Below are 26,156 nucleotides of genomic sequence, written 5' to 3'. Positions count from 1 at the left end.
CTCGCCCAACATTTGTTCTTTTCTTCTTTAACATTTATTTTTGAAACATGGCCTTAATATACAGTTTAGATCGGCCAACACTCAGTATCTAGTCAGGCTAGACTGGAATTCCTGATCCTCCTGCCTCAGCTGCGATTAAAGGCATGCTGGTCTGTGCTCAACTTGATGTGTGTGTTAACAAAAGAGGCTTCATTTGGACATCTGCCTCCCCCTCGCCGATTTACCTGGAGAGATGTTCTGGTTTTCCCATAAAAGCAAACTGTAATTTTATTTTACCAATTTTTCAAGGCATACCTTTTACCCTTACCCTATCTTTACTCTCAATGGGCAAAGATCACACACTCAGTTTCCCAGCCTGCTTTTGTGTCTGACTTTACTACCCTTGAGAGAAAACCTTATTCTTGTGTGTAGGATGCGGAGGGGCTACAGGCACATGCTGTGGAGGACTCGTGGAAGTCCCAGCTCTATGTGGGGATTGTCAGGATCGCACTGCAAATGCTTTACCCGCTGAGCCATCTTACTGGCCTCTTCTTGGGCCTTAATCATAATGGTTACATTTTGATTACTATTTGTCCTCAAAAGCAGAGTTTGCTGCATAATGTTCTACTCCCAGGTCGCCTAGCATAAAGACCTTTATGTCAAATATCCATGTTCTTCAATGGCTGGGGCCTTGGTTTCCAGAGTCTAGTTCTACTTCATCCTTGGAGATTGGGGGAGGAGGGGCGGTTAGTTCATTTCGGAGGAACCTCTTTCCATCTCTTCAGGGTTAAATATCTTGAAAAAGAAATGCTACACTGTCACTCTGACTTCTGTCTCTACCTGTAGTTCATTATGGACCAACTCAACAACATCTTAATCCGTGTGTGTGTGTGTGTGTGTGTTTGTGTGGAGATGTGTGGATGTGCACAAATGTCAGACCCACCTCAGGCATTATTCCATAGGAACTGTCCACCTCGTTTTCTGAAACAGAATCTCTCACTAGGAACGGGCTTACTGATCTGGCGCAGCTGACTAGCCAGCGAACCCCACGGACCTGCCTGTCTCACTCCCCCCACCCCCTCCTCCAGCGAACCCCACGGACCTGCCTGTCTCACTCCCCCCCACCCCCTCCTCCAGCGAACCCCACGGACCTGCCTGTCTCACTCCCCCCACCCCCCTCCTCCAGCGAACCCCACGGACCTGCCTGTCTCACTCCCCCCACCCCCTCCTCCAGCGAACCCCACGGTCCTGCCTGTCTCACTCCCCCCACCCCCTCCTCCAGCGAACCCCACGGACCTGCCTGTCTCACTCCCCCCCACCCCCTCCTCCAGCGAACCCCACGGACCTGCCTGTCTCACTCCCCCCCACCCCCTCCTCCAGCGAACCCCACGGACCTGCCTGTCTCACTCCCCCCCACCCCCTCCTCAAACAAAAGGTTTAAAGGTGTACAAAAGCCCACCTGGCATCTTACATCTGTGGACCAAATGTCAGTCAGTATTTATGCTTGAGCCACAAGCACTGGACAGGCTGAGCCAACTTTCCGGCTGCTTTCTCATCTTCATTACTTTCCCACAGTGGTCTCATCCTCTTGTGAAAACAGACTTTCTTGTAAACACCACAATCCATCTCTTTTCCTAATACTGGGCACCTACAACTCAATATTCCCCTAAATTCTTCTAACACTCTGTTGTTAACTTATAGGCCTATGTTCGGTATACGTTAACTAAGCCCTTTGACAACACTAATCATACTGAAACCTATTCATTTTACTGACTACATCTCTTATTCCATCCTTTGTCACAATCTTTATTAATCAGAAGACCTATTTCTGCTATTTATTTTTATTCATAAAGAAGTTTGTAATCTAACCCATTCACACCAGTTCACTGTTTTATTTCTTTGATGAGCACTGACCTTACTTTTCAGGATGAAGAACTGGCTCAGAGGTTAAGAGCACTGGCTGCTCCTGCATTCTTCTGACTCGGGTTCAATTCCCAGCACCCACATGACAGCTTACAACCATCTGTAACTCTTTTTCCAGGAGATGGGGTGCTCTCTTCTGAACAATGTGGGTACCAGGCAGGTGCTTGGTACATTTATATACATGTAGTCAAAACATTCATGGACATAAAATAAAATAAAGATTTCTATAGTATTTATAAATCAGCTTTTCTGACTGTATTAGTCAGGGTTCTCTAGAGTCACAGAACTTATGGATAGTCTCTAGATAATAAAGGAATTTATTGATGACTTACAGTCGGCAGCTCAATTCCCAACAATCGTTCAGTCACAGCTGTGAATGGAAGTCCAAGGATCTAGCAGTTACTCAGTCTCACGCAGCAAGCAGGCGAAGGAGCAGGAGCAAGAGCTAGACTCCCTTCTTCCAATGTCCTTATATTGTCTCCAGCAGAAGGTGTAGCCCAGATTAAAGGTGTGTTCCACCACACCTTTAATCCCAGATGAAAGGCGTAGCCCAGATTAAAGGTGTGTTCCTTAAACTCGGAGATTCAATCTTCTGGAATCCATAGCCAATATGGCTCAAGATCTTCAAACCAAGATCCAGATAAGGATCTCCAAGCCTCCAGATAAGGGTCACTGGTGAGCCTTCCAATTCCGGATTGTAGTTCATTCCAAATATTGTCAAGTTGACAACCAGGAATAGCCACTACAATCCACCCCTTGTCAACTTGACACAAATAATATCTCATGTTCACATGAAACAATAACAAGGTTGTAAATACGCCTAACATGATATAACTATCCCTCGTACAATCGCAAACGCATTAGTAAATTTACAATGGGCATTCATATTACTTTATAATCCTCGTTTCTGCAACTGGTTACGTGGCCTTAATTGGTATTTATAACTACCTTCCTCTACTACCCATTCTGTATTTCCTTCTCCTTCAGCCAGCACCTCAGCAGGTCTTGGCTCTTTTCCTGGAGGATTGACCCATACCTTCATTCCTGATGGATCTGCGTTCTTTGTCATCCTGCTTGGATTAGGCTGTTGTAGTTTCCCATTGACTTTAATCACAGGACATGGTAGTACTAAGAGGCGCCCTAAGGGATCTCCTACACTCCAGACATAATCTTGCTTACCACCATTGTGAAGAGGTAATCCAATTTCTCCATGGTAATCTGGATCTATCACCCCTCCTAACACTGTTATTCCTTTTTTAGCCTGTTGGTTTAAGGGCATTAGAAGCCCAAAATGACCAGGGGGAAGTCTGAGCTTCCAGTTCAATGGAATGTTTGTTGTAGCTCCTGGTAGGAGGACTCCCCTCTCTGGAGCCAAAACTTCTAGGCCAGCAGAACCTAGAGTTATGGGGACAGGAAGCAAAAATTTTCCTAGAGGGTCACTAGGAGTGATAGTAAGTGGAACTATTCCTTTTTCCACCCCTTGATTCCTGGACCCATGAATCCTGGCTATGGGTGAAACTGTACCATATATCGAGCGCTGATTCAAAGCATATACTGCCTTCTGAAGAACTCTGCCCCAGCCTTCCAAGCTGTTACCACCTAATTGGCGCTGTAACTGCGTCTTCAAAAGGCCATTCCATCTTTCTATCAGCCCAGCTGCTTCAGGATGATGGGGAATGTGGTAAGACCAGTGTATTCCATGATCGTGGGCCCACTGTCGAACTTCTCTGGCTGTGAAATGAGTTCCTTGGTCAGAAGCAATACTGTGTGGAATACCATGACGATAGATGAGGCATTCTGTCAATCCGTGAATGGTGGTTTTAGCAGAGGCATTACGTGCAGGAAAGGCAAATCCATAACCAGAATAAGTATCTACTCCAGTAAGAACAAAACGCTGTCCTTTCCACGAAGGAAGTGGTCCAATGTAGTCAACCTGCCACCAGGTTGCTGGCTGGTCACCTCGAGGAATGGTGCCATATCTGGGGCTCAGTGTTGGTTTCTGCTGTTGGCAGATCTGGCAATCAGCAGCAGCTGTAGCCAGGTCAGCCTTGGTGAGTGGAAGCCCATGTTGCTGAGCCCAAGCATAACCTCCATCTCGACCACCATGGCCACTTTGTTCATGTGCCCATTGAGCAATGACAGGGATGGCTGGGGAGAGAGGCTGATTGTCCACAGAACGGGTCATCTTATCCACTTGATTATTGAACTCCTCCTCAGCTGAAGTCACCTTTTGGTGAGCATTTATATGGGACACAAATATCTTCACATCCTTTGCCCATTTGGAGAGATCTATCCACATACTTCTTCCCCAGATGTCTTTCTCACCAATTTTCCAATTGTGATCTTTCCAAGTCCCTGACCATCCAGCCAATCCATTGGCTACAGCCCATGAGTCAGTGTATAATCGTACATCTGGCCATTTCTTCTTGCAAACAAACTGTAATACCATGTGTACTGCCCGAAGTTCTGCCCACTGTGAAGATTTCCCTTCACCTGTGTCTTTCAAGGTTGTCCCAGAAAGGGGTTGTAATGCTGCAGCTGTCCACTTCTGGGTGGTGCCTGCATAACGTGCAGAGCCATCAGTAAACCAGGCTCTAGTCTTCTCCTCTTCGGTCAGTTGATCATAGGGAACACCCCATGAGGCTATAGGTGCATGCTTGGCAGCAGATGGCATTGTAACAGGAGTAGAAACCATAGGCATTTGAGCAACTTCTTCATGTAACTTGCTTGTGCCTTCAGGACCTGCTCTGGCCCGATCACGTATATACCACTTCCATTTGATAATAGACTGCTGCTGTGCACGTCCCACTTTATGACTTGCAGGGTCTGATAGTACCCAGCTCATGATGGGTAGTTCAGGTCGCATAGTGACTTGGTGTCCTATTGTCAGACGTTCAGTTTCCACTAAGGCCCAATGGCAGGCCAAGAGCTGTTTTTCAAAGGGAGAATAGTTGTCTGCAGATGATGGTAGAGCTTTGCTCCAAAATCCCAAAGGCCTTTTCTGTGATTCACCTACAGGGGCCTGCCAGAGGCTCCAAACAGCATCTCTATCAGCCACAGACACCTCAAGTACCATCGGGTCTGCTGGGTCATATGGTCCAAGTGGTAGAGCAGCCTGCACAGCAGCCTGGACCTGTTGAAGGGCCTTCTCCTGTTCCAGGCCCCACACAAAGCTAGCAGCTTTCCGAGTCACTTGGTAAATAGGCCTAAGTAACACACCCAAGTGAGGGATGTGTTGTCTCCAGAATCCAAATAGACCCACTAAACGTTGTGCTTCTTTCTTGGTTGTAGGAGGGGCCAGGTGCAATAACTTATCTTTCACCTTAGAAGGAATATCTCTGCATGCCCCACACCACTGGACTCCTAAGAATTTCACTGAGGTAGATGGTCCTTGAATTTTGGTTGGATTTATTTCCCATCCTCTGGTACGCATATGTGTTACCAATGAGTCCAAAGTGGTTGCTACTTCCTGCTCACTTGGTCCAATCAGCATAATGTCATCAATATAGTGCACCAATGTGATATTTTGTGGAAGATCCAAACGATCAAGATCCCTTCTAACTAAATTATGACACAGGGCAGGAGAGTTAATATATCCTTGAGGCAAAACTGTGAAGGTATACTGTTGGCCTTGCCAACTGAAAGCAAATTGCTTCTGGTGGTCCTTATGGACAGGTACTGAGAAGAAGGCATTTGCCAGATCAATAGCCGCATACCAGGTGCCAGGAGATGTGTTAATTTGCTCAAGTAACGAAACTACATCTGGTACAGCAGCTGCAATTGGAGTTACTACCTGATTTAGTTTTCGATAATCAACTGTCATTCTCCATGATCCATCTGTTTTCTGCACTGGCCAGATAGGAGAGTTAAACGGAGATGTGGTGGGAACCACCACCCCTGCGTCTTTCAAGTCCTTGATAGTGGCAGTAATTTCTGCAATGCCTCCAGGAATACGATACTGTTTTTGATTCACTATTTTCTTTGGCAAAGGCAACTCTAAAGGCTTCCATTTGGCCTTTCCAACCATAATAGCCCTCACTCTACAGTTCAGGGAACCAATATGAGAATTCTGCCAATTTCTGAGTATATCTATCCCAATTATACATTCTGGAACTGGGGAAATCACCACAGGATGTGTCCGGGGACCTACTGGACCTACTGTGAGTCGGACATCAGTCAAAACTCCATTAATCACCTGCCCTCCATAAGCCCCTACTTTAACTGGAGGGCCACAATGTTTCTTGGGATCCCCTGGGATCAGTGTCAACTCAGAACCAGTATCCAGCAGACCCCGAAAAGTCTGATTATTTCCTTTTCCCCAGTGTACAGTTACCCTTGTAAAAGGCCGTAGGTCCCTCTGGGGAAGAACTGGAGAAAGGGTAACAGCAAAACCTTTGAGTGTCTTATCAAGATCCTTCCTCAGCGGAACCTGGCCACCCCTTCATTCAAGGGGTTCTGGATCTGCAAACTGTCTCAAGTCTGGAAATTGATTCACTGGCCGAGATTGCTGTTTACCACGATCTAATGTAGCCTTTCTTTCATTTGGCTGTTTACCACGATCTAATGTAGCCTTTCTTTCATTTGTTTGAGAATTTTTCTGCTTATACAGATCAAACAAATATGCAGTAGGCTTCCTATGTATTTCATTCCTGGAAACACCATGATTGGTTAGCCAGTACCAAAGGTCCAACCGAGTCATGCCATTATAAATTTCACCTCTCCTGTGCTGACCATTACTGGGTATGTTATTATAAACATTCTTTTGTCTACGCTGTCCATTATAATAACTAGAATCACCTTGTCTCGGGCGATTCAATGCTGCCACCTGGCCCTTGTTACCTCGGAATCCAACTAAACCCAGTGAATTTAATTCATCTAATTGAGCAGAAGCATCTCCAATGCTAAGATCTGGCACAAGGAAAAGGGAAAGAACAAAACCCTTCAAATGTGCTGGTGCCCCTCTCACCAATTTGCGTCTTATAGAGCTGGTGAAAGGCATATCTTCTGGACCTTCCCATTGTGGACAATTATGCTTTACACAATATATCCACTCTAGCATTGCAATTTCCCTAAGTCTTAAAATCCCTTCATCAACACTAAGCCATGGAATATCAGGCATCTCCAAGTCATTTCCAGTAGGCCATCTTTTGATAAACACCTCAGCCAACCATTCAAACAAACTTTTGACACCTTTTTTAACTATGCGAGCTTCCGTATTAAACCTAGAATCTCTACTCAGAGGACCCATGTCAATAAACTCAGCCTGCTCTAGTTTTATGTTCCTTCCACCCTTATCCCACACCCTTAAAATCCATTCCCACACATATTCACCAGGTTTCTGCTTGAATGAATTAGCAAACTCATTAAGCTCCTTAGTAGTGTAGCGAATTTCCTCATGGACTACACTTTCTACCTCCCCTCTAGGAGCCTGTTTTGCTTTGAGTCTGGTTACAGGTCTAGAAGAAACTATTGGTGGGCCGTGAGCAGACTCTGCAAAATTAATTTCCTCATGTGGGGAAGGCATTATTTCAAGAGGTGGGGCTGAGGGTACTACTTCCTCAGGTGGGGCAAACCCTTGAGAATCTGAGGATTCAAAATTCTCAGCTTCAACATGGTCTTCCCACACATCCCCATCCCATGTTGTAGGATCCCATTCTTTGCCAATTAGAGCCCTTACTTTAACTGTCGACACACTCTGAGGCTGAGACTTGAATTTTCGCTGTAGTTCAGCCAATCTTACAATGAGAGTTTCCGTTTGATTTTCTGCAACTTGAGCTCTATTGCTACAAGAGAGAAGATTCTCCTCAAGGACACACTTAGCAACTTTTAGATTGTTTACTTGTGTCTGGAGCCTTTCGATTTTATCACACAACTCCTTCCTTTCATTCATCATTTTTTCCACAGATACTAAGAGCAGCCAGCCAGTAAAATCATTTTTCGATTTTTTCCCCATCTTGTAGAAAGCTTTGTGCACTGAATCACCTAATTCATTAAGAAAATCAAGGGCATTAGCTTCTTTAAGTTCGGAATATAGTTTCAACCATGGGTCTTCAAAATTCTCTGAGCTCCCAGGAGGGAGAGAATCTGTAGAGGTTTCAATAGTTGAAAGTGCTGGTGGATCAACAAGCCAATTCCAGAATTTTAAAAGATTCATCCTTGTACTTCTGTTACTCTAGAACCACTCCTGGTACCAACTTCTGTATTAGTCAGGGTTCTCTAGAGTCACAGAACTTATGGATAGTCTCTAGATAATAAAGGAATTTATTGATGACTTACAGTCGGCAGCTCAATTCCCAACAATCGTTCAGTCACAGCTGTGAATGGAAGTCCAAGGATCTAGCAGTTACTCAGTCTCACGCAGCAAGCAGGCGAAGGAGCAGGAGCAAGAGCTAGACTCCCTTCTTCCAATGTCCTTATATTGTCTCCAGCAGAAGGTGTAGCCCAGATTAAAGGTGTGTTCCACCACACCTTTAATCCCAGATGAAAGGCGTAGCCCAGATTAAAGGTGTGTTCCTTAAACTCGGAGATTCAATCTTCTGGAATCCATAGCCAATATGGCTCAAGATCTTCAAACCAAGATCCAGATAAGGATCTCCAAGCCTCCAGATAAGGGTCACTGGTGAGCCTTCCAATTCCGGATTGTAGTTCATTCCAAATATTGTCAAGTTGACAACCAGGAATAGCCACTACACTGACTAAAAGAGACCATTCCCAGTATAAACACATGTTTTGCATACTTTTAACACCACAACAAACCTTTTCTTTTCTTGAAGATTCTGAAATGCCTTATATTTAATTGCTTTGTGATAATTTTAGCTGTTGCAGTTCTAAGTAAAACTAATAGGCATCTTTAGATTAAAATGAAGGCGGGGTGGGATGGGGGTGGGGGGAGGAGGCCGGTAGAGTTCTTGCAGTGCAAGCCTCCACATCTGAGTTTAATCCCATCATATACAGACAGACAGAGAAGTGACTGCACAGGCTGTTCTCTGACCTCTACATACATTTGATGGCATGTGCATACACAGATATGTGCATATACACACACGTGCACGTGAGTACAAATGTTTCGCACGCGCGCACACACACACACACACACACACACACACACACACACTAAAAAGAATGAAATTATTTTCAGAACATAATAAACCTCACGCATTTTTGGAATGGCTCAAATGATCAAGTCCCGAGTCTGTGCTGGGCAGGAACGGACAGCAACAAGCACCCGCAAGGTCACGGGTGCTTGAGCACCGGAGGCCGAGCACCGGAAGTCGAGCGCTGGCAAACACCCACCTGCTCCGTTCTTTTCAGTTTTGGCTGCAGCACTTGTCCGCTTTGGGGTTCGCTTTTGCTTTTTTGCAATTAATCCACTATTTCCATCGCTTGGCCTTTTCTGACCTGAAATAAAGGAAAAGCTTGAAAACAGAAGCAGAGGCAGACAGGTCCGTTTACACACCTGTCCATGCCATTCCACTATTTTCTTTTCTTTTTTTTTTTTAATTTTTAAATTTTTTAAAAAAGATTTATTTATTATATGTAAGTTACACTGTAGCTATCTTCAGACACTCCAGGAGATGGAGTCAGATCTTGTTACAGATGGTTGTGAGCCACCATGTGGTTGCTGGGATTTGAACTCAGGACCTTTGGAAGAGCAGTCGGTGCTCTTAACCGCTGAGCCATCTCTCTAGCCCCCCACTATTTTCTTAAACAGACAATTGTAAACGTCTGTCATAGCCAAGCCCTGACTGGCTCAGTCCCCCGCAAGTCTTACCCTTCTCTCTGCTCTCTCGCTCGTGTGCAATTATACTACAGGCACCAGAGGCAACACTGGCTTCAAACCCGTTCGCCGATTCCCTCTCACAGAGGCCTTCTTGTGATTCTTCGGCGATGCTATCAACTTCAATTGTAATGTCACTCTCACTCTTTATACTTCGGGACTCGTCTTGGCTGAGAGTGAGTGGGGAAGCTACGGAAAAGTTATGCTGTGCTACAGGAGGTAAGGCAGGTGGTACGGAAGCCAGAGAGTTAGACTCAGAGCCTTCTACTACCACATCCTCAATACTGGTCTTATCCTTCTCATCTAAATCATCCAGGTCTACCTCATGGCAAACCAAGGTTTCAGGCCCGATCAGAGGCATCGCATCCTCCTCTTCTTTGAGTGGCGTGTGCACCGGTTCTTCTTCGGCTGGACTGTCCGATTTCTCACTAGTCAGTTCTTGAAGGCCCTGGTCGGGCTCGGCTGTCAGCGATGGCATCCCTTCACCTTCTGTTTCAAAGTGCTGTTCCACGTGTGCGCCTTTCATGCCCTCGGCTCCCGCGCCATCGTCAGACCTCTCTTGGGACACTCCAGTTGTCATTTCCATGCCATTATCAAGTCTCAATTTTTTTTCTGGGGATTGCTGTCCCAGGATTTTTCGTTTCAACTTTTTTTCTTTCTCATATGGGTCGATGTCATCTTCAGTAGAAGAAAAGTTTTTACATTCTAGTGAAGAAAACTCCAGGCTATGAACGTCCCCATGAGCTTCGCTGCCTGCTTCCTCCTGGCCGAAAGGTGAAATCTTTATAAGTTCTAACGAAAGGTCTTTTGTCTTGCTGCGCCTTCCCTTCCCTTTGGGAGACTTTTCCACCTGTTTCTTAAATTCTTCTACTTGGTCCACTTTGTCTCCAAAAATATGCACAATTTGATCGCTGTCCCCTGCCTCCACCGTCAGGGTGTCTGAGGGCTGTGCCTGAGTCCTGTCGTTTTCTTTTGATATATGTACAATCTTTGGGTTTTCTTCATCTAGTTTATCATCATGTGCATTTTCATTTTTTTCCAATTCTTCTTTGACATCAGGAGAAAGATCTTCACCCCCTGAGCTCTTCTCCAGCTGGTCGTCTGCCTCACTATCAGATGAACAGGAGTCTGCAGGGAAACATACGTTGTACAGACGATTACACGAGATACCAATGCAATAAGTAAAATACTACCAAGTGTAAACGAGATCCTTTCTATACTTCTGAATCTCTAGAGACATTTTTTTCTATGAAGTAAAACAAAGATTTGTGCTAAAATGTGAGGGGAAGGGCTGAAATAAAACCGTGAGGATAAACAACGTGGTGACACACGCCTTTAATTCCCGCACTCAGGGGGCAGAGGCATGGGCAAGTGGATCTCTGAGCTCCCAGTCATCCTGGAATATAGAGTTCCAGTACAGCCAGAGCTACACAGAGAAACCCTGTCTCAAAAAATAAACAAAGAAAAAGTAAAACAAACAACGATAAAAAGCTAGTATGTTAACTGACTTGACCTGACTTACTACAAAGATTAACTACTTTGCATTCTAGAGGAATATGACATTCTACCTAAAATTAGTCTGGATTAAAATGAGCAATGTGGCGCTGGAGCAAGCGGGACCCGAGTGAGCAGAGGTCCTGAGTTCAATTCCCAGCAACCACATGATGGCTCAAACCATCTGTACAGCTACAGTGTACTCATATACATTAAATAAATAAATCCTTAAAAAAACGAGCAATGTGAATTCTCCATACCTTAAATGGTCTTAGTACAGGCAAGAGACCCCTGCTGGCAAGACAAATTATTCACTTTCTGTCAGAGAATTTTTCAGAAACTAAGGCAGCAGTCCAAAACTATAAAACCACACAATGTAAAAACTATCCCTGTATTGCTTACACCCTCTTTAGAGAATTTTAGAAAGGCAAACACTGAAGGTGTTCATTTTTTTAAAGATAACTTTGGGTTCTCAGTGTGTAGCCTGGCCTGCATCAGCATGGAGTCCAGGCCTTCCTGAAACTCAAGAGATTCCCCCTGCCTCTGCCTCTCAAGTACTGAGATTAATGGTGTGCACCACCACGATACTTGACAAAGTTTTATGTTTTCTGCTTGTTGGCTCTCCTTTGTTTAGAATTTGTTTCCATCTGATGAACAGGAGAATCTGCATATATATTCTGTACTGGGTCCATGGAGGCCAAAAGAGGAGGCAGATACTGTGGGGTTGGAGTGACAGGTGTCAGGAAAGCATGTGGTGTTGAGTACTGAAGTGCAGCTGACTTCTCCGTCCCTGAATGATTACGTCATTAAGTATACAAGTTCTGTGGTTTTAGTAAAAGTGGAATGTAGAATCCCATTTCCTCACGTCAAACGCTCCTCAGTGAGGCAGTTCTGTGACTCTGATGTGGATGGTTGTGTAGGCTGAACACTGCACCAGCACAGGCTGCCTGAGAAACAGCACACACGTCCAAGAAACCTTGCATCTGTATGGTTTCCTGTATGATCGTGAGCTACCAGCAGGTGGCAGGAGGATTCGGAAAGACCCCCTTTATGGTGTACACACTGCAGCTGATGGTAAACCTATCCTTTAGTAGTTTTCTCTCCAAGGAGAATAATTTTCTAATACCACCATTTAAGATCTCTTAAATTACATAGAAAAAAGAATGGAAAAGTGACGGGGACAATTACAGCGGAGTAAAATCTGCTCTGCTGTGCTCACCACAAGCCCTCCTATGTAGCCTGTGCTCTCAACAGCTCCCACGTGTGGTAACAGGCTGACGGTGCCCAACTAACAGGAGGCATTGGTGCATCACATGGTTTGAAGCAGAGCCCAACACACACTGGGATTCGAGGATTGTTTCATTTCCCTACAGCTAACTGGTTGTATCTAAAAATCCTCCTGACAGACGGCATCCTGGGTTAATATCACTCGAGTTTAAACTAGAATATACCACAAAATAAGTGTCAGCTGCCAATTACACTCTGTACTTTCAATCATGCTAGGTTCCAAACCAAGATAAGCTGCTATGCCTCTCACTGAGTGACCCTCATGGGCCACACAATTATACTTTGGTCCACGATGGCTGCATATACCTGAGGCCCTGTTGTAAGCTCTTGTCACCTAGGGACACTAGCCCTTTAGTTCAGTAATCATCCTCTATGACATTTGTGCCATGATGAAGTCCCCTTAGAATGTGTCCCATTGTTCAGTGATGCATATGTGTGTGTACATAATATCTATATAGTTTTAAAAGTCAACAACCCTCAGAACTGAGCCCCTTCTGTCTCACCAGACAGAGGTATGCTGCCTGTCACATTGCCATGGGCATTTCTGGTACCTGATTTTCCTTCACTGTTTGACGTCTTAGATAAACTGTATGGCATGTTTGGCGAAAAAGTAGATTTTAAAGGTGGTCTTCCCCGTTTGGACTTCTGCCTCTCTTCATCCCTCTTTTCGTCCTTTTCACTATCTTCTTTATTCTGAGTAATAACAACAAAATGCATGAGAAAGGCCAAGGCCTTTCAAAAATGAACATTCCATTTTCTCTAAGAAAATCTATTAATTCCAAAACAAAAAGGTCAGTTAATTTAAAGTAAAATACCAGTATGCACTTATAGAAAAATCTAGAACAGTTTTCTAACCCATTCATTTGAATAGAATCACTCCCCCTGGCTCATTTCCTGCAGAGGGAATGAAAGGCATCAGAAACAGACAAAACACTAGGCAGACCTCTACAGCAGGAACCGGACAGAAGGCGTGGCCAAGTGTACAGTGGGCCAGCAGGCAGGGTTGACACTGTGGAGGTGGAGGGAAGAGGAGAACAGTGGGTTTCCAGGGTGATGAGGTCCTCTGTGTGGTTCTAAGGATGAATAATGGCATTACACATCTGCCCAAACCTCTACAGGCACAGAGACCCAGCGAAGTCTTACACCTCTGATGTATACCTACCCCAGTGTAATCTGTGGGTATTTACCACTATAACAAATGGGTCCCTCTTGTGAGGGTAAGGGGCCGACAGTGCATAACACGATACCCACTTAGGGCAAAGGGCACATCGGAAATTCCTGTACCTTTGTATTTTTCCTATGAAGGTAAAACTATTAAAAAACAAAATCTAACAGAAAAGATACATGAATAATTCCCACATCTATAAGTGTTATAAATGTATGGACATACCTTAACTTTCTTCTTTTGTTTTTTCTTTGGTCCACCTTTGTCCAAGGGCCAGATTATCCTGTCAGCTTTTACCCATTCATCATATCTTAAAGAAAAAAAATTTCACCTTTCACTATATGAAATATATTCACACTCACACACATGCACACACACACACACACACACGCACACGCACACACACACACACACGCCCCAGCAGTGAGAGAAAAAGTCTGTTCCTGTTGGGCAGAGATGGCACACGCCTTTGATACCAGCACTACTAGGGGGCAGAAGCAGGCAGATCTCTTTGAGTTCCAGGCCAATCTGGTCTACACAGAGAGTTTTGGGGCAGGGCAGGGCTACACAGAGAAACCTCAACTTGAAAAAACAAAACAAAAAACAAAAACACTCAACCCTCAAGGCAACAACTAGAAAAGAGCTTCTTCAAGGTTCAAAGAGAGGACGGGGTGGGTAAACTCCCAATTCTAAACTATCTGTAGTGCTTTGTTTTCAGTTCTCACAATTGGAACTTACAGATCAAATAGAGTAAACTATGCAGAACTAAGTAATACTTCTTGCATTATGCCAAGTGCACAGATATTCATATTCAGTAACACTGTAGACTAGTTGCCATGGAGACGTGCAAAGCTCAAGTATGTACAGGTTTTAGCTGCTCTAGATACCATGATGCTTATACTACAGCTAAAAATCATCTTCTCCCAGATTACCCAATAGCTAACTAAGCCCTTTGGAACAGAGGGCTAACAATACCTTATATATCGATATTTCTTAATTTGAACATTTATTAAGGGTCTACTAATATACCAGGAACTATAAAATATACAGGGAATAGAGAGAACAAGACCTGATTACATGCTGATATAAAAAAAAATCTATATAATTAAATACAATCTTCTAAACGCAGTAAGAAAGATACATACTTGATTTAGGGCTAAAAAGAAGAAAACATCTTACTCCTGAATTTCCCAGGACACATCACACCAAAAAAAGAGCAGACCTCTCTGGAGGACCTCAGCATGGTCCTCTCTGGCCTGGTCTGAGTGATGTGTCAGGCAGGTGTTACAGCCACATCAGGGCTCCTCTCACACAGATGTCCCATTTTAGAAATAGGACTAAATTACCCAGAAATTATAAGGTTTCTGGCCTCAGTGTTGTTCTAAGCTGGTCTGACTAAGATGCCCTTCCTTTGAATGCAGCCAACTGTACAGACATGTCTGCTCCGTGCTCACAGGGGATCAAGACAGGAAAAAAGACAACTTCCTAATCATGTCTGAACACAGAACAGGGAACATTGTCCAAGCCACAGAAATGGCAAAATATCCTTTTTCTCGTGACTCATGAGTCACTTCTGCCTCTTTACCAATTATAGGATTAACTTTGATCTAGTTGTTGCTCCTTCCAGGTAAGATTTATTAAGAAAGCCAATCATAGAATCACATCAGCTTCCTGACTGTATCAGCACAGAACAAAGACTTTCTTAAACCTACCACACAACGGAAGCTCAAATCCAAGTCCTAACCAACACAGATTTTAACTACTAAGCCAACTCCAAACTACTGTGGTACTTGACACTGGCTTGACTTCTGCAAAAGGAAACAGAGGCATGTGCAGCCTAGAGTTGTGTCCTCGCTCCTTGACAGTGCTGCAAGGTTCCCAGAGCCCTGTACTAGCCCTAGTTCCTAAGGTGGGGCCCTGAGCGCTCACAGACTCAGCCCCATGGCTTCCTGTCTTGTGGTCTGCCTCCCAGTAAAAGAGTGATAGACTCAGTTGTTTCAAGGGCAGATCCTGCTGGCCTCTAGTGGAAGCGCTGGTAATATTTAGAGCAAGGCGTGCCTTGTAAGCGCACAGCTTCACGGCTCACCTGACGTTCCATCCGTAGTAGTGCACTAGGTACAGAATCTCCCCGTCGTCCATCTCCGTGCTTTTGATGCTGGCTTCATAAATTTTCTGAGTTTTTCCTCGTCCGTACTTGACCTTCACTTTGGTTCCCGTCAGGCAGGGCTCTGTGTCGTCCTCCTCGTCCTCCCCTTCCGAGTCACACCGGCTCTCAGTCTCTTCCCTGCAGTGAATTACAACATTGATAATGCTACTAATAGCTCAACGGAGGGCAAACTAAGAACTGAGAAAAGATCCAGCACGTTGTGTCTTGACAACCCGAGTTTACCTCGGTGACATGTCAGGGGAGGAGGAGGAGGAGGAAGAAGAAGAGGAGGAGGAGGAGGAGGAGGAGGAGGAGGAGGAGGAGGAGGAGATTTCATGGACCATTTACCAAGGAGTTGATGACATAAAGGTACACTACACAAAGGTAAACCCATTCTTCTTAAAGGCCATTCAAGAATCACGGTTAATGAAGATGCAGAGTCAATAAACAAATCACTTTTAAACCAAAAAATTAAAAAAACATATGCCCTAGGATGGTCGTTAAGATTCATTCAAGCCGGGCGTGGTGGTGCACGCCTTTAATCCCAGCACTCGGGAGGCAGAGGCAGGTGGATTTCTGAGTTCGAGGCCAGCCTGGTCTACAAAGTGAGCTCCAGGACAGCCAGGGCTACACAGAGAAACCCTGTCTCGAAAAACCAAAAAAAAAAAAAAAAAAAAAAAAAAAAAAAGATTCATTCAAATGCCACCTTACCTGGGAGAATTTTCTAAAGCTATTTTGTAAATTCTTGCAACTAGTTATCTTAAGTCTACTTTAGCACTACTGTCTTCTCACTTTACAAGACACTGTTTGGTGGGTAACATGATGAACAAAGGCTACCTCCCATAGTAACTCTCTCTTGGCCTGGACTCTGCTTTAAATGAGGCTATTGTTGAAATCATAGGAGAGCGATGGTAGAGCAGAGCTTTATAAGTCTCTGTTAGTTTCTACTTCTAACTCCTCTCCCAGCAACTTTTATTTTGATAATTAGACACGAAGGGTATTCATATGAAAAGTCCAGCAATATTTTAAAATTGTATCCACAAGGTATATCGCTGCCTCAGAGATGGCTGAGGTGTTCTGCGAATTTCAAAGCTTCAGACGTGGTCTTAAGGAGCTGTGAGGGTCGACAATACTCACAGGCATCTTTCAGTGGGCCCTGGTACATGGCTGAAGCTTTCATAGCTAATCTGCTTCAGGAATATTTGCTCTCCAGGGACACTTCTCATAAATGTTGTGAAGAAATCATTGTAAGTACTGGAGAAAACCTACTAAACAGAAATCTCCATGGGCCCTGATACAGACTGGGACTATATGCTGGCTGCTGTTTGTACACTCAACTTTTATTTAGTAAAACAGAATATTAACCTTTGCATGGGAGATTGAATTCTTTGCTCTAATATATTTGCTCCATTTATGTTAAAAGTATAAAGAATCTTAGCTATGCTTATTTATAGACTCATTATTATAATTAGAACTTTTTAAGTAGCTGGCCTTTGCTTAACGTCCTGCTTAGATGTTTAAACTGTTCTCATCATTCGCAACTGCCAGATGTCTCCTGCTACTTTTTAAGTCCTGTATTCTACTTCGTGACGGAACTTTTAAAAACTAGCCTAGTGCACAGCCAACTGCCAGCGCTCATTGTGTCCTCGCCAAGCACTGGACGCCTCTGCTGCTCACCTACAGTGTCTGCTTCTCTACCACTAGCTCTCCCAAGGGCCATTTACCAACCCTGCCAGCTCTCAACTGGATACAGCAGGCCACTGTCTCCAAATGGAGCATAAAGACCTCAAACTTGTAGAAAAGGTATCATTACGTGATAAAAATCACTACAAAATAACGGGAGAAAAGCTTCTACTTTCAAGTAAGACTGTTACGCTGTTGTTCTAAAACTTGATTTTTAGTAACACCTAAAAACTAATCAATTCATTTGATCACATGTGCAGAATGGCCCACTAGGAAGCAAGGCGAGACATTACCTGGATCTAGCGCAACTGCTGGATTGGGGGCTATTTTTAAGTTACTTCAATCCATGAAAGTCTGATACATGGAAAAAAAATACTGTTTTCACTCAACAGCAAACAGAGTGGACATTAAAAAGCTGGATTTTATTGATGAGATGTGGGGAAAGAATGTATTTTCTAAGCTAGAACCAGGGGTGCATGCCACATTCTCCAATACAATAACTGGAAAAAGGAAAGTGTCTGAAACCAAGCTGACACACAGAAGCGTTTCTCTCTCTCTCGTCCTGTGCACCCATGTGTTCGTTAGCTTTCCCACATTGTACCTTTTTTAAAATGGAACTTTGCTGTCGCTGTCCCCGCTGTCCACTTCCTCCATTTTCTCCAGTTCCCTTCCCTGCTGTCAACTGCAGGACCTTTCTTTTCACAGGGTGGCGCAGCCTTCTTTGAGGCCACTGTTTAGGGCACAAGTGCTATTAAATGGTGCGACCAGTATATTCTCCAATTCCGAAAGGCGATACACATCATCTTCACAATGTGTCTCACCTTCATTAGACAAGAGGAATGGAAGTCCCAATAAGAAGAGATCCCCTCACACCTGAATCTCTAAACAGGAACAAAGCGCGGCTGGACCCCAGACAGGTGCCTCTGGAAGACAGACATAAGACAATGTACCTCTCTTGGCTCTTCTCTTCCTCTTCATCTGAGTCTCTCTCAGAGTCCTCTGGCTTTTTAATCTTCTTCTCTTTGTTCTTTGGTGTGCTCTTCCTCCCGAACAGCAGCTCATGCTCTCTCTTCGCTGCTGGGTCGCCATCGTCATCGTCATCACCTGCGTCCTTATTTTCTAAATCATCTCGGAGGAATTTGTCTTCGATTTTCTCTTCCTCTATTTCCTTCTTGATACAGTTTGCATCTCGAACAATTTTCCTTCTCCCCTAGTAGAGGAGATAAAAGCTTTGAGAGAGGCAATGCTCCAAGAGAGAAAGACACCTTTACAGCTTTCTCTGAAGTCTCCACAGTAGTAAGTGTGCTGCGTCCTGGCACGAGATCAGAATCTGAGCACTAATCAACTCAGGACCATTCTCTTCCATTTGCAAGCAAAAGAATCATCAATATAAATCTCTTTATTATGTCCAACACTACCATAATCCCTGGACACAAACACCCAAGGAAGCCCCTTTCCCCTGGTGCCTAGCGTACAGCTCAGTGGGAACGGGGCATGAGCAAAGCCCTGGTTTTGGCACCTAGCACCCCACCGACACCTGCAAACTCTCTGCTCACAACATTGTTTTATTCTATTGTTTGGCAGTGCTGGGGCTTTGCACACGCTTAGCAAGTGTTGTCCTCAGGGCTCCATCCCTAACTCTATACTGTTAGCTATGATAAAAGAGTTTAAATGAATCATTTCTATGCCAGGGATAGAATTTCCCACCAGTAATGCTAGGCTCGAAAGACGGCTCAGAGAGAAGGTACGTCCTTGCCACCAAGCCTGATGACCTGAGCTCATGACCGGGCCACATGGTCACGAAAGGAGAAAGTGACTCCCACAAATTGTTCTCCCACCTTCACGTATGTGTACACACACACAGTAAATGTTTAAAAAAATGTTCAAGTTATTAATAATCTTCAAAAATATAGCCCCTAACTTACGGCCTCTTTGAAAGTTCTGTGATCTCCAAGTCATATCATGTATTAAAACAAAATTTAAATATCAATATATTTTACTACAATAAAAATCAAGTATCAGGGGCTGGAGAAATGGCTCAGCAGTTAAGAGCACCAACTGCTCTTCCAGAGGTCCTGAATTCAATTCCCAGCAACCACATGGTGGCTCACAACCATCTGTAATGGGATACAATGCCCTCTTCTGGTGTGTCTGAAGGCGGCTACAGTGTACTCATATACATAAAATAAATACTTTTTTTCTTTTCTTTTCTTTTCTTTTCTTTTCTTTTCTTTTCTTTTCTTTTCTTTTCTTTTCTTTTTTTTGTGGTTTTTCAAGACAGGGTTTTTCTGTATAGCCCTGGCTGTCCTGGAACTCTGTAGACCAGGCTGGCCTCGAATTCAGAAATCCACCTGACTCTGCCTCCCAAGTGCTAGTATTAAAGGTGTGCACCACCACGCCCAGCAAGTATCTTTTAAAAATCAAATATCAGTATATTTAAGTGATTCTGCTTTAAGGACCTACTGGCATCAATATCTAAAAAGTGAGCTTTTGGTCTGGAGAGATAGCTCAGTGGCTGAGAGCATTGGATGCGCTTCTACAAGGCCCAAGTTTGGTTCTCAGCACCTTATCAAGTGGCTCAAAACTGCTTCTAAGTCCAGCTCCAGGAGATCTAACATCCTCTTCTAGGTTTTGAGGGTACACACGCACAACTGAAATATACATACATACAAAAATAAACTAACTAATTAAGTAACTAATTAAGTAACTAAGTGAGATTTCTTTGAATAAGTACCAAGATCATTAATGGTTACAGGAGGCACTAGTCTTGTCTTATGAAGCCGCTACCAAGCATCTTGCACGTCAGCTATGAAACTGGTGAACCTTTTTAAGATGCTCTAAACTTTGCTTCAGGTCCATCTAATATGATGGCAGAAGGCTTCCCTCCTCTACTTAGAATTGACAGGGATTTGAAAGAAAAAAGAAAGGAGCTGGGAAGGCGGTTCAGCCTCTAAGAGAGTTTGCTGTGGAAACGCGAGACCCTGAGTTCAAAGTCCTGCACCTGCCTTAAAAAACAAAACAAGGGCTGGTGAGATGGCTCAGTGGGTAAGAGCACCCAACTGCTCTTCCGAAGGTGTGGAGTTCAAATCCCAGCAACCACATGGTGGCTCACAACCATCCGTAACGAAATCTGACTCCCTCTTCTGGAGTGTCTGAAGACAGCGACAGTGTACTTACATATAATAAATAAATAAAATCTTAAAACAAAACAAAACAAAAAACCAACAAACCTACACATGCACCCACACCAGTGCTGGGGGTTAGGGGAAGGACAGGGGAAAACAGCAGGGCCACTGGGAACTGCTGGCCACAGCCTACCTCCAGGTAGTGAGAGACCAGGTTTCAAAGGACTAAGGCAGTAAGAAAGAGAACAAGACACCCGGTATCTTCCCATTTGCAGAGATATGTGCATGCACCACACGCACACGTGAGCGTGCACTCACACACACACACACACACACACACACACACACCTCTAACTGGTCAACAGGCATGGTAGAGTTCACCCTTATCATTCCAGCACTTGGAAAATGGAGACTGAAGGGCCAAAAGTTCAAAGTTATCCATAGCTACAGAGTGAGTTGCATCTCGCCTGGGCTATATTAGTCCCTCTCTAAAACTGAAATTAACAAAATAACAAAACTTTATTTACTTATTAGATGACAGAACAGTCAGTTTACAAATAAGATTTCTGGGGGCTGGGGGGATGTCTCAGTGTCTCAGTAATTAAGAGTACTTGATGCTCTTGCAAAGGACCTGAATTCAATTTTCAGCACCCATAAGATAGATTAAAACCACCCATAACTCCAGCTCCAGGAGATCTGGTGCTCTTCGCTGGCCTCTGTGGGCTCCAGGTATGCATCTGATGCACGCACGCACATCCAGGCGGGTGTACACTGGCACACATAAGATAAAAATAAAGAATTCACCTTTCCTTTCCATTAAACATGGCCTCACCAACACATAAGATACATAGGAGCTGAAAGCCAGGCACGGTAGTGCATGCCTTTAATCCCCACACTCGAGAGCAGAAGCAAGAAAATGTCTGTGACTTTGAGGCCAGCATGGTCTAGGACAATTAGAGATACATAATAGACAGACCATGTCTTAAAAAAAAAAAAAAAAAAAAGAACGGAAATTCTTGACAGTGTGGCAACCCATAAAATGATAAGTCATGCTATGTAGAGCTCATTGGGCATGGATCAGATAGTGAATGGCAATCCTTCATAAAACCTTAATCAATGAGGAGGAATACAGGGGGCGGAGGCGAGGTAGATGGGAAAATACAAATCAATGTATGCGGAGATAAAGCCGTACAGCACGCACACAGATTGATAGGAAGCGTGGTAGTTTGGGAGCACAGGAATCACCTAGAGGTGATTCATTCAGCTACCTAATGAGCGCTTTCTGGGTGCTGTGCGTCTTTATTCTAGAAGCCTCGGATCTCATCAGTGAGCAAAACCAACACTCAGCCTTGCCTTCATGGGATGCAACTTTAGTACAGAGGGAGGAAAAGAGAGCAAATCAATTCAGACTGAGCAAGTACATCCCAGATAAGAGGAGCGAGAAAGGAGATAGGAAGTAATTAGAAAGGCAGCAACCAGTGCAGGCTTCACTGGGGAGACATCTGAGCAAGAAGAGTACACGGGACTGAGCCAGACAACAGAGCCTTGAACGGACAGTAACAGAGAAGATGAGTGTGCAGGTCTGTGTGTGTGTGTGTGTGCGTGCGTGTGTTTACTGTTTTTGTCTGTTTGGTTTGGTTGTTTAGGACAGGGTTTCAGGCTGTGGCACAGGCTGGCAGGTAGGACTGATAAGCACTGTCTGTAGAAAGAGACTGCTCTAATAACCTTGAAGCAATATTACTAAATACTGGAACATAAACAAATAGTATGCACATACATTAAAATGCCCACAAAAAGTTCAAACTAATGCTTGAAGCAGATAAAGCTACAAGAACTCACTCTTGGCGACTTTAGCTCTGTGTCTTCTCTGTCGCTTTCACTGTTTGAGTCCGTATTCTCCTCGGGCTCACTCTTCACGTCCAGCAAAGGCATTTCCGGGGCCTCTTTTAGAGCTTCGTCCATTGAGTCTTCAAAGTCTTTTTTTTCCTCTTTTACTTTTGGTTCATGGTGGTGAATAGTTCTGAACTGAATATTTGCAGAACGGCAGTACTCCTCAAAACCATAGAGATATCTAAACACACAACATTTCATCTTAAGAAATCTTAGTCTCTGCATTTAATGTGAATATTAGGTAAATGTGTAGTAAAACCTGAGCCATGTTTAAAGTATTCTTGGTATGTTAGTAAATGCCTTTGATACAATCAACAAAAAAATACCATCAACTAAAATATTATCCTGAGAACCAGAGACTAATAAGCCTCCCACAGCACTGCTCTAGAAGGGCAGTTCTCAACTTGTAGGTCGCAACCCCTCTGGGGGTGCCAAACCACCCTTTCACAGGGGTCACATATCAGAGATCACGCATACCAGACATTTACATTATGATTCATAAAAGCAGCAAAATTACAGTTATGAAGTACCAAGGAAAATAATCTCATGGTTGGAGGTCACCACGGCATGAGGAACTGTATTCAAGCTCTAGAAGGGCAGTTCTCAACTTGTAGGTCGCAACCCCTCTGGGGGTGCCAAACCACCCTTTCACAGGGGTCACATATCAGAGATCACGCATACCAGACATTTACATTATGATTCATAAAAGCAGCAAAATTACAGTTATGAAGTACCAAGGAAAATAATCTCATGGTTGGAGGTCACCAGGGCATGAGGAGCTGTATTCAAGGCTCAGAGAGTTAGGAAGGTTGAGAGCCACTGCTCTAGAACATGCACATAACCAAAACTGCAGCCGGTGAGCTGGATCTGGACACGATGTGCACTCCTGCATCGCTGACTTTTAAGAGGAAATCAGCATGACATGGGAAGTGGAGAATGGTAGGCTATGACTCAGGAAACCTTTCAGCCCCACGTGACTGCCAGCTTAAACTTTTAACATTTATGGCCCTTGTTTGCAGTGTTAATTAAAATTACAGGCTGTTCCCTGTAAATGATCATTTGGGGGCAGGAGGGGTACTGTTCAAGACAGTCTCAGTCTCTCTCTCTCTCTCTCTCTCTCTCTCTCTCTCTCTCTCTCTCTCTCTCTCTCTCTCTCTCTCTCAGCTTTTCAAGACAGGTTTCTCTGTGTAGCCCTGGCTGTCCTGAGACTCACTCTGTAGACCAGGCTGGCCTCGAACTCAGAAATCCGCCTGCCAACAGTGTTTCTCGATGTAGGCCTGGCTGTCCTGTAACTCATCGTGGATCTTAAACTCAGAGATCCTCCTGCCTCTGCTTCCCTGAGAGCTGCAATTAAAGGCCTGTGCCATTCATTACTGCCTGGCTTAACTTTTTATTGATTCTTTGTAAACTGCACTTCATACACCCCAGTCCCACTCATCTCCCCATTCCCTCATACCCGCCCTCTGCCCTTGCCACCTCTCCACAAAAAGACAAAAAGAACAAAACCAAAACCAACCAACCAAACAAACAAAAAAAACTGTTGTCAAGGAAGCTGTATTATGTAAGGTCTGCCATACAATATATCCTTTTGCCCAAACTACTTTACTTGCTAATAATTATTCTTTAATGAAGCTGGACAACTTACTTTCTATAAGCAGTTTTTACATTGTAGGAAGCAGCTGAATTCAAAATTGGAATGCCAAGGTCCATATAAATTTGCTTCCATACAGCACCACTGTCAATCTGGAAGATTAAGATTTTGTTAACAACTGTCAAAGGAAATAACTGTTACACTAGCATTCTGTGTTCTTTAAGAAAATGCCTACGTCAGTGCAGCATCAAGCAACCAGACTTCTCAACGCACAAACACATACTTCTAAAGCAACGGTATACTTACATTGCCACATCCCCCCTGATGATAGACCAGTCTAAAGAGTTTGAAGAGATTGAGATCTTTATAGCCCAAAACAGGTGGTTTGTTGATCGGAGTACCTTTTAAATGTCAGAAGGAAAAAAATAAAGCATTTAGTCAAATGAAAAATACTAGTTTGAAAATAAAAATATTGACTTCTAATTCAACAAAATTCATTCACTGAAGGTATACATTTAAAGGTCCTTAAGCCACATAAGCCACAAAGTCTTTCTTCTCTGTGTTCTGTGTGCAGTTTTGTGGGCTGTCTGGAATTTAGGAGTTGCGCATGTCTACAGTCAATCTAGTTGCCTCAATACCAAAGAAATGGCTAAAATTAAATTAAAAATTGACAGTGCTGGTTGTGGCCCAATGCAGTGTGAGACGAAGCAGGAAGGCTGCAGCTCCACGCTTTGCTCCGGTTCTGTGCAGGATTCTTCAAAGCCACAGAACGTCTAGAGCCAAATGACCCACGACTTCCTAGGACTGAAACCTGCCAGCGTGTGATGATTTATAATGCTTCTCTTCCTTCTACCTCTACAGAAATCCTATCCTACTCAGAAAGACATTGATGTCTGTCATCTTCAGCTCAAGTAGAACAGGGATCAGGTGAGTCTACTCTCCATGAGCGCCTTACCACTGTAATAAATTACTATGCATTTGAGGTCATTCCCAGCAAGCACATGGTGGCTCACAACCATCTGTAATGGGATCTGATGTCCTCTTCTGCTGTGTCTGAAGACAGCGACAGTGTACTCATGTACATGAAATAAATAAAGTACTATGCAGGGTAAGTAATGTGATGATTGGTCACTTTTTAAAACTTTTTTTTTTTTTACTTATTTATTCAGTATATAGTGTTCTACGTGTATATATGCCTGCACACCAGAAGAGGTCAACAGGTTTCATGTTATAGATGGTTTTGATCCACCATGTGGTTGCTGAGAAGTGAACTCAGGACCTCTGGAAGAGCAGCCAGTGGTCTTAACCTCTGAGCTATCTCTCCAGCCCAATTGGTCACTTTTTATTTCTGACTATTTTAATCTTTTTACAAGTGTAATTATAAATAATGACTTCCAATGTATTCTACTTGAATAGCTTATTTTTATTCATCTAAGTGCCATCAGGAATAGCTGGTTCATCGGCTTTCGCTGGACTATAAGGCACTCACTCCTAATATGGCAGAAACAGTGCACAGACTCACACACAAAGCCACTAAGAACAGCGTACCTCTGTCTTCCATAAACTTATAAAGCTGTTGGAGGAAATTGTCCCTCTCCTCAGGATCAAGCTCTTCCTCAGGCTGTAACGGCAAGCACAGGGAACAGCAAGAGATCAGTGTGACCGCTGTTGGTGTGAACCCCTGGTACTCACACTGTAATGCTGTGGCTTTGTTGCTGGTCTGGGACTCAAACGCTAGGCCTCCCAAATGCTAGGACAGTGCTCCACCATCCCAGCCCTTAATTCACATCTGATAACGCAGACCCACTGCACTGTCCGCCAGTCTCTACCCTTCAGCCCACCTTCCGCTGTGACTCTGCCTGGAGTCCCACCAGAGACTCACAAGAGTCAAGAGAAACAGATTCCAGAATGGAGCAAGAGGACTGTTTTGACTTCATTTGGGGAAAACCAACAAATGTCATATGGCCCATACAAATATATTGGGAGACAAGCACACTAATGAGAAAAATATTTTTATAGAAAACAGTATCATTGAATGAATATAAGCAAAGGCTGTAAGGTCAGTGGCAAGAGTGTTTTGTTTAGATGAGACTTTT

General features: G+C 43.9%; 1 protein-coding gene across 6 annotated transcripts in view; it reads right to left on the bottom strand.

The window, feature by feature from the left end:
* The window catches only part of Arid4a (AT rich interactive domain 4A (RBP1-like)), an 84,271-nt gene that overhangs the window by 13,609 nt on the left and 44,506 nt on the right, over positions 1-26,156 (bottom strand). For 3 of the 6 annotated variants that reach the window (NM_001081195.1, XM_017315057.2, XM_006515834.3), the window contains 10 exons: positions 25,609-25,681; positions 24,367-24,461; positions 24,115-24,212; positions 22,419-22,650; positions 18,405-18,664; positions 15,712-15,909; positions 13,851-13,935; positions 13,012-13,153; positions 9,674-10,807; positions 9,196-9,300 (listed from right to left, as the gene is read on the bottom strand). In NM_001081195.1, coding sequence (NP_001074664.1) covers positions 9,196-9,300; positions 9,674-10,807; positions 13,012-13,153; positions 13,851-13,935; positions 15,712-15,909; positions 18,405-18,664; positions 22,419-22,650; positions 24,115-24,212; positions 24,367-24,461; positions 25,609-25,681 — 2,422 coding nt within the window. Of the gene's footprint in view, positions 1-9,195; positions 9,301-9,673; positions 10,808-13,011; positions 13,154-13,403; positions 13,793-13,850; positions 13,936-15,711; positions 15,910-18,055; positions 18,382-18,404; positions 18,665-22,418; positions 22,651-24,114; positions 24,213-24,366; positions 24,462-25,608; positions 25,682-26,156 lie in introns of those variants that run through there. The other 3 variants (XM_011244105.2, XM_006515835.1, XM_011244106.3) reach the window with 3 other exon arrangements.

The sequence above is a fragment of the Mus musculus genome, chromosome 12 (genome assembly GCF_000001635.26).
Source record: "Mus musculus strain C57BL/6J chromosome 12, GRCm38.p6 C57BL/6J".
Lineage (NCBI taxonomy): Eukaryota > Metazoa > Chordata > Mammalia > Rodentia > Muridae > Mus > Mus musculus.
The sequence above is the reverse complement of the archived record's forward strand: the minus strand, read 5'-3'. Positions and strand labels throughout refer to the sequence as shown.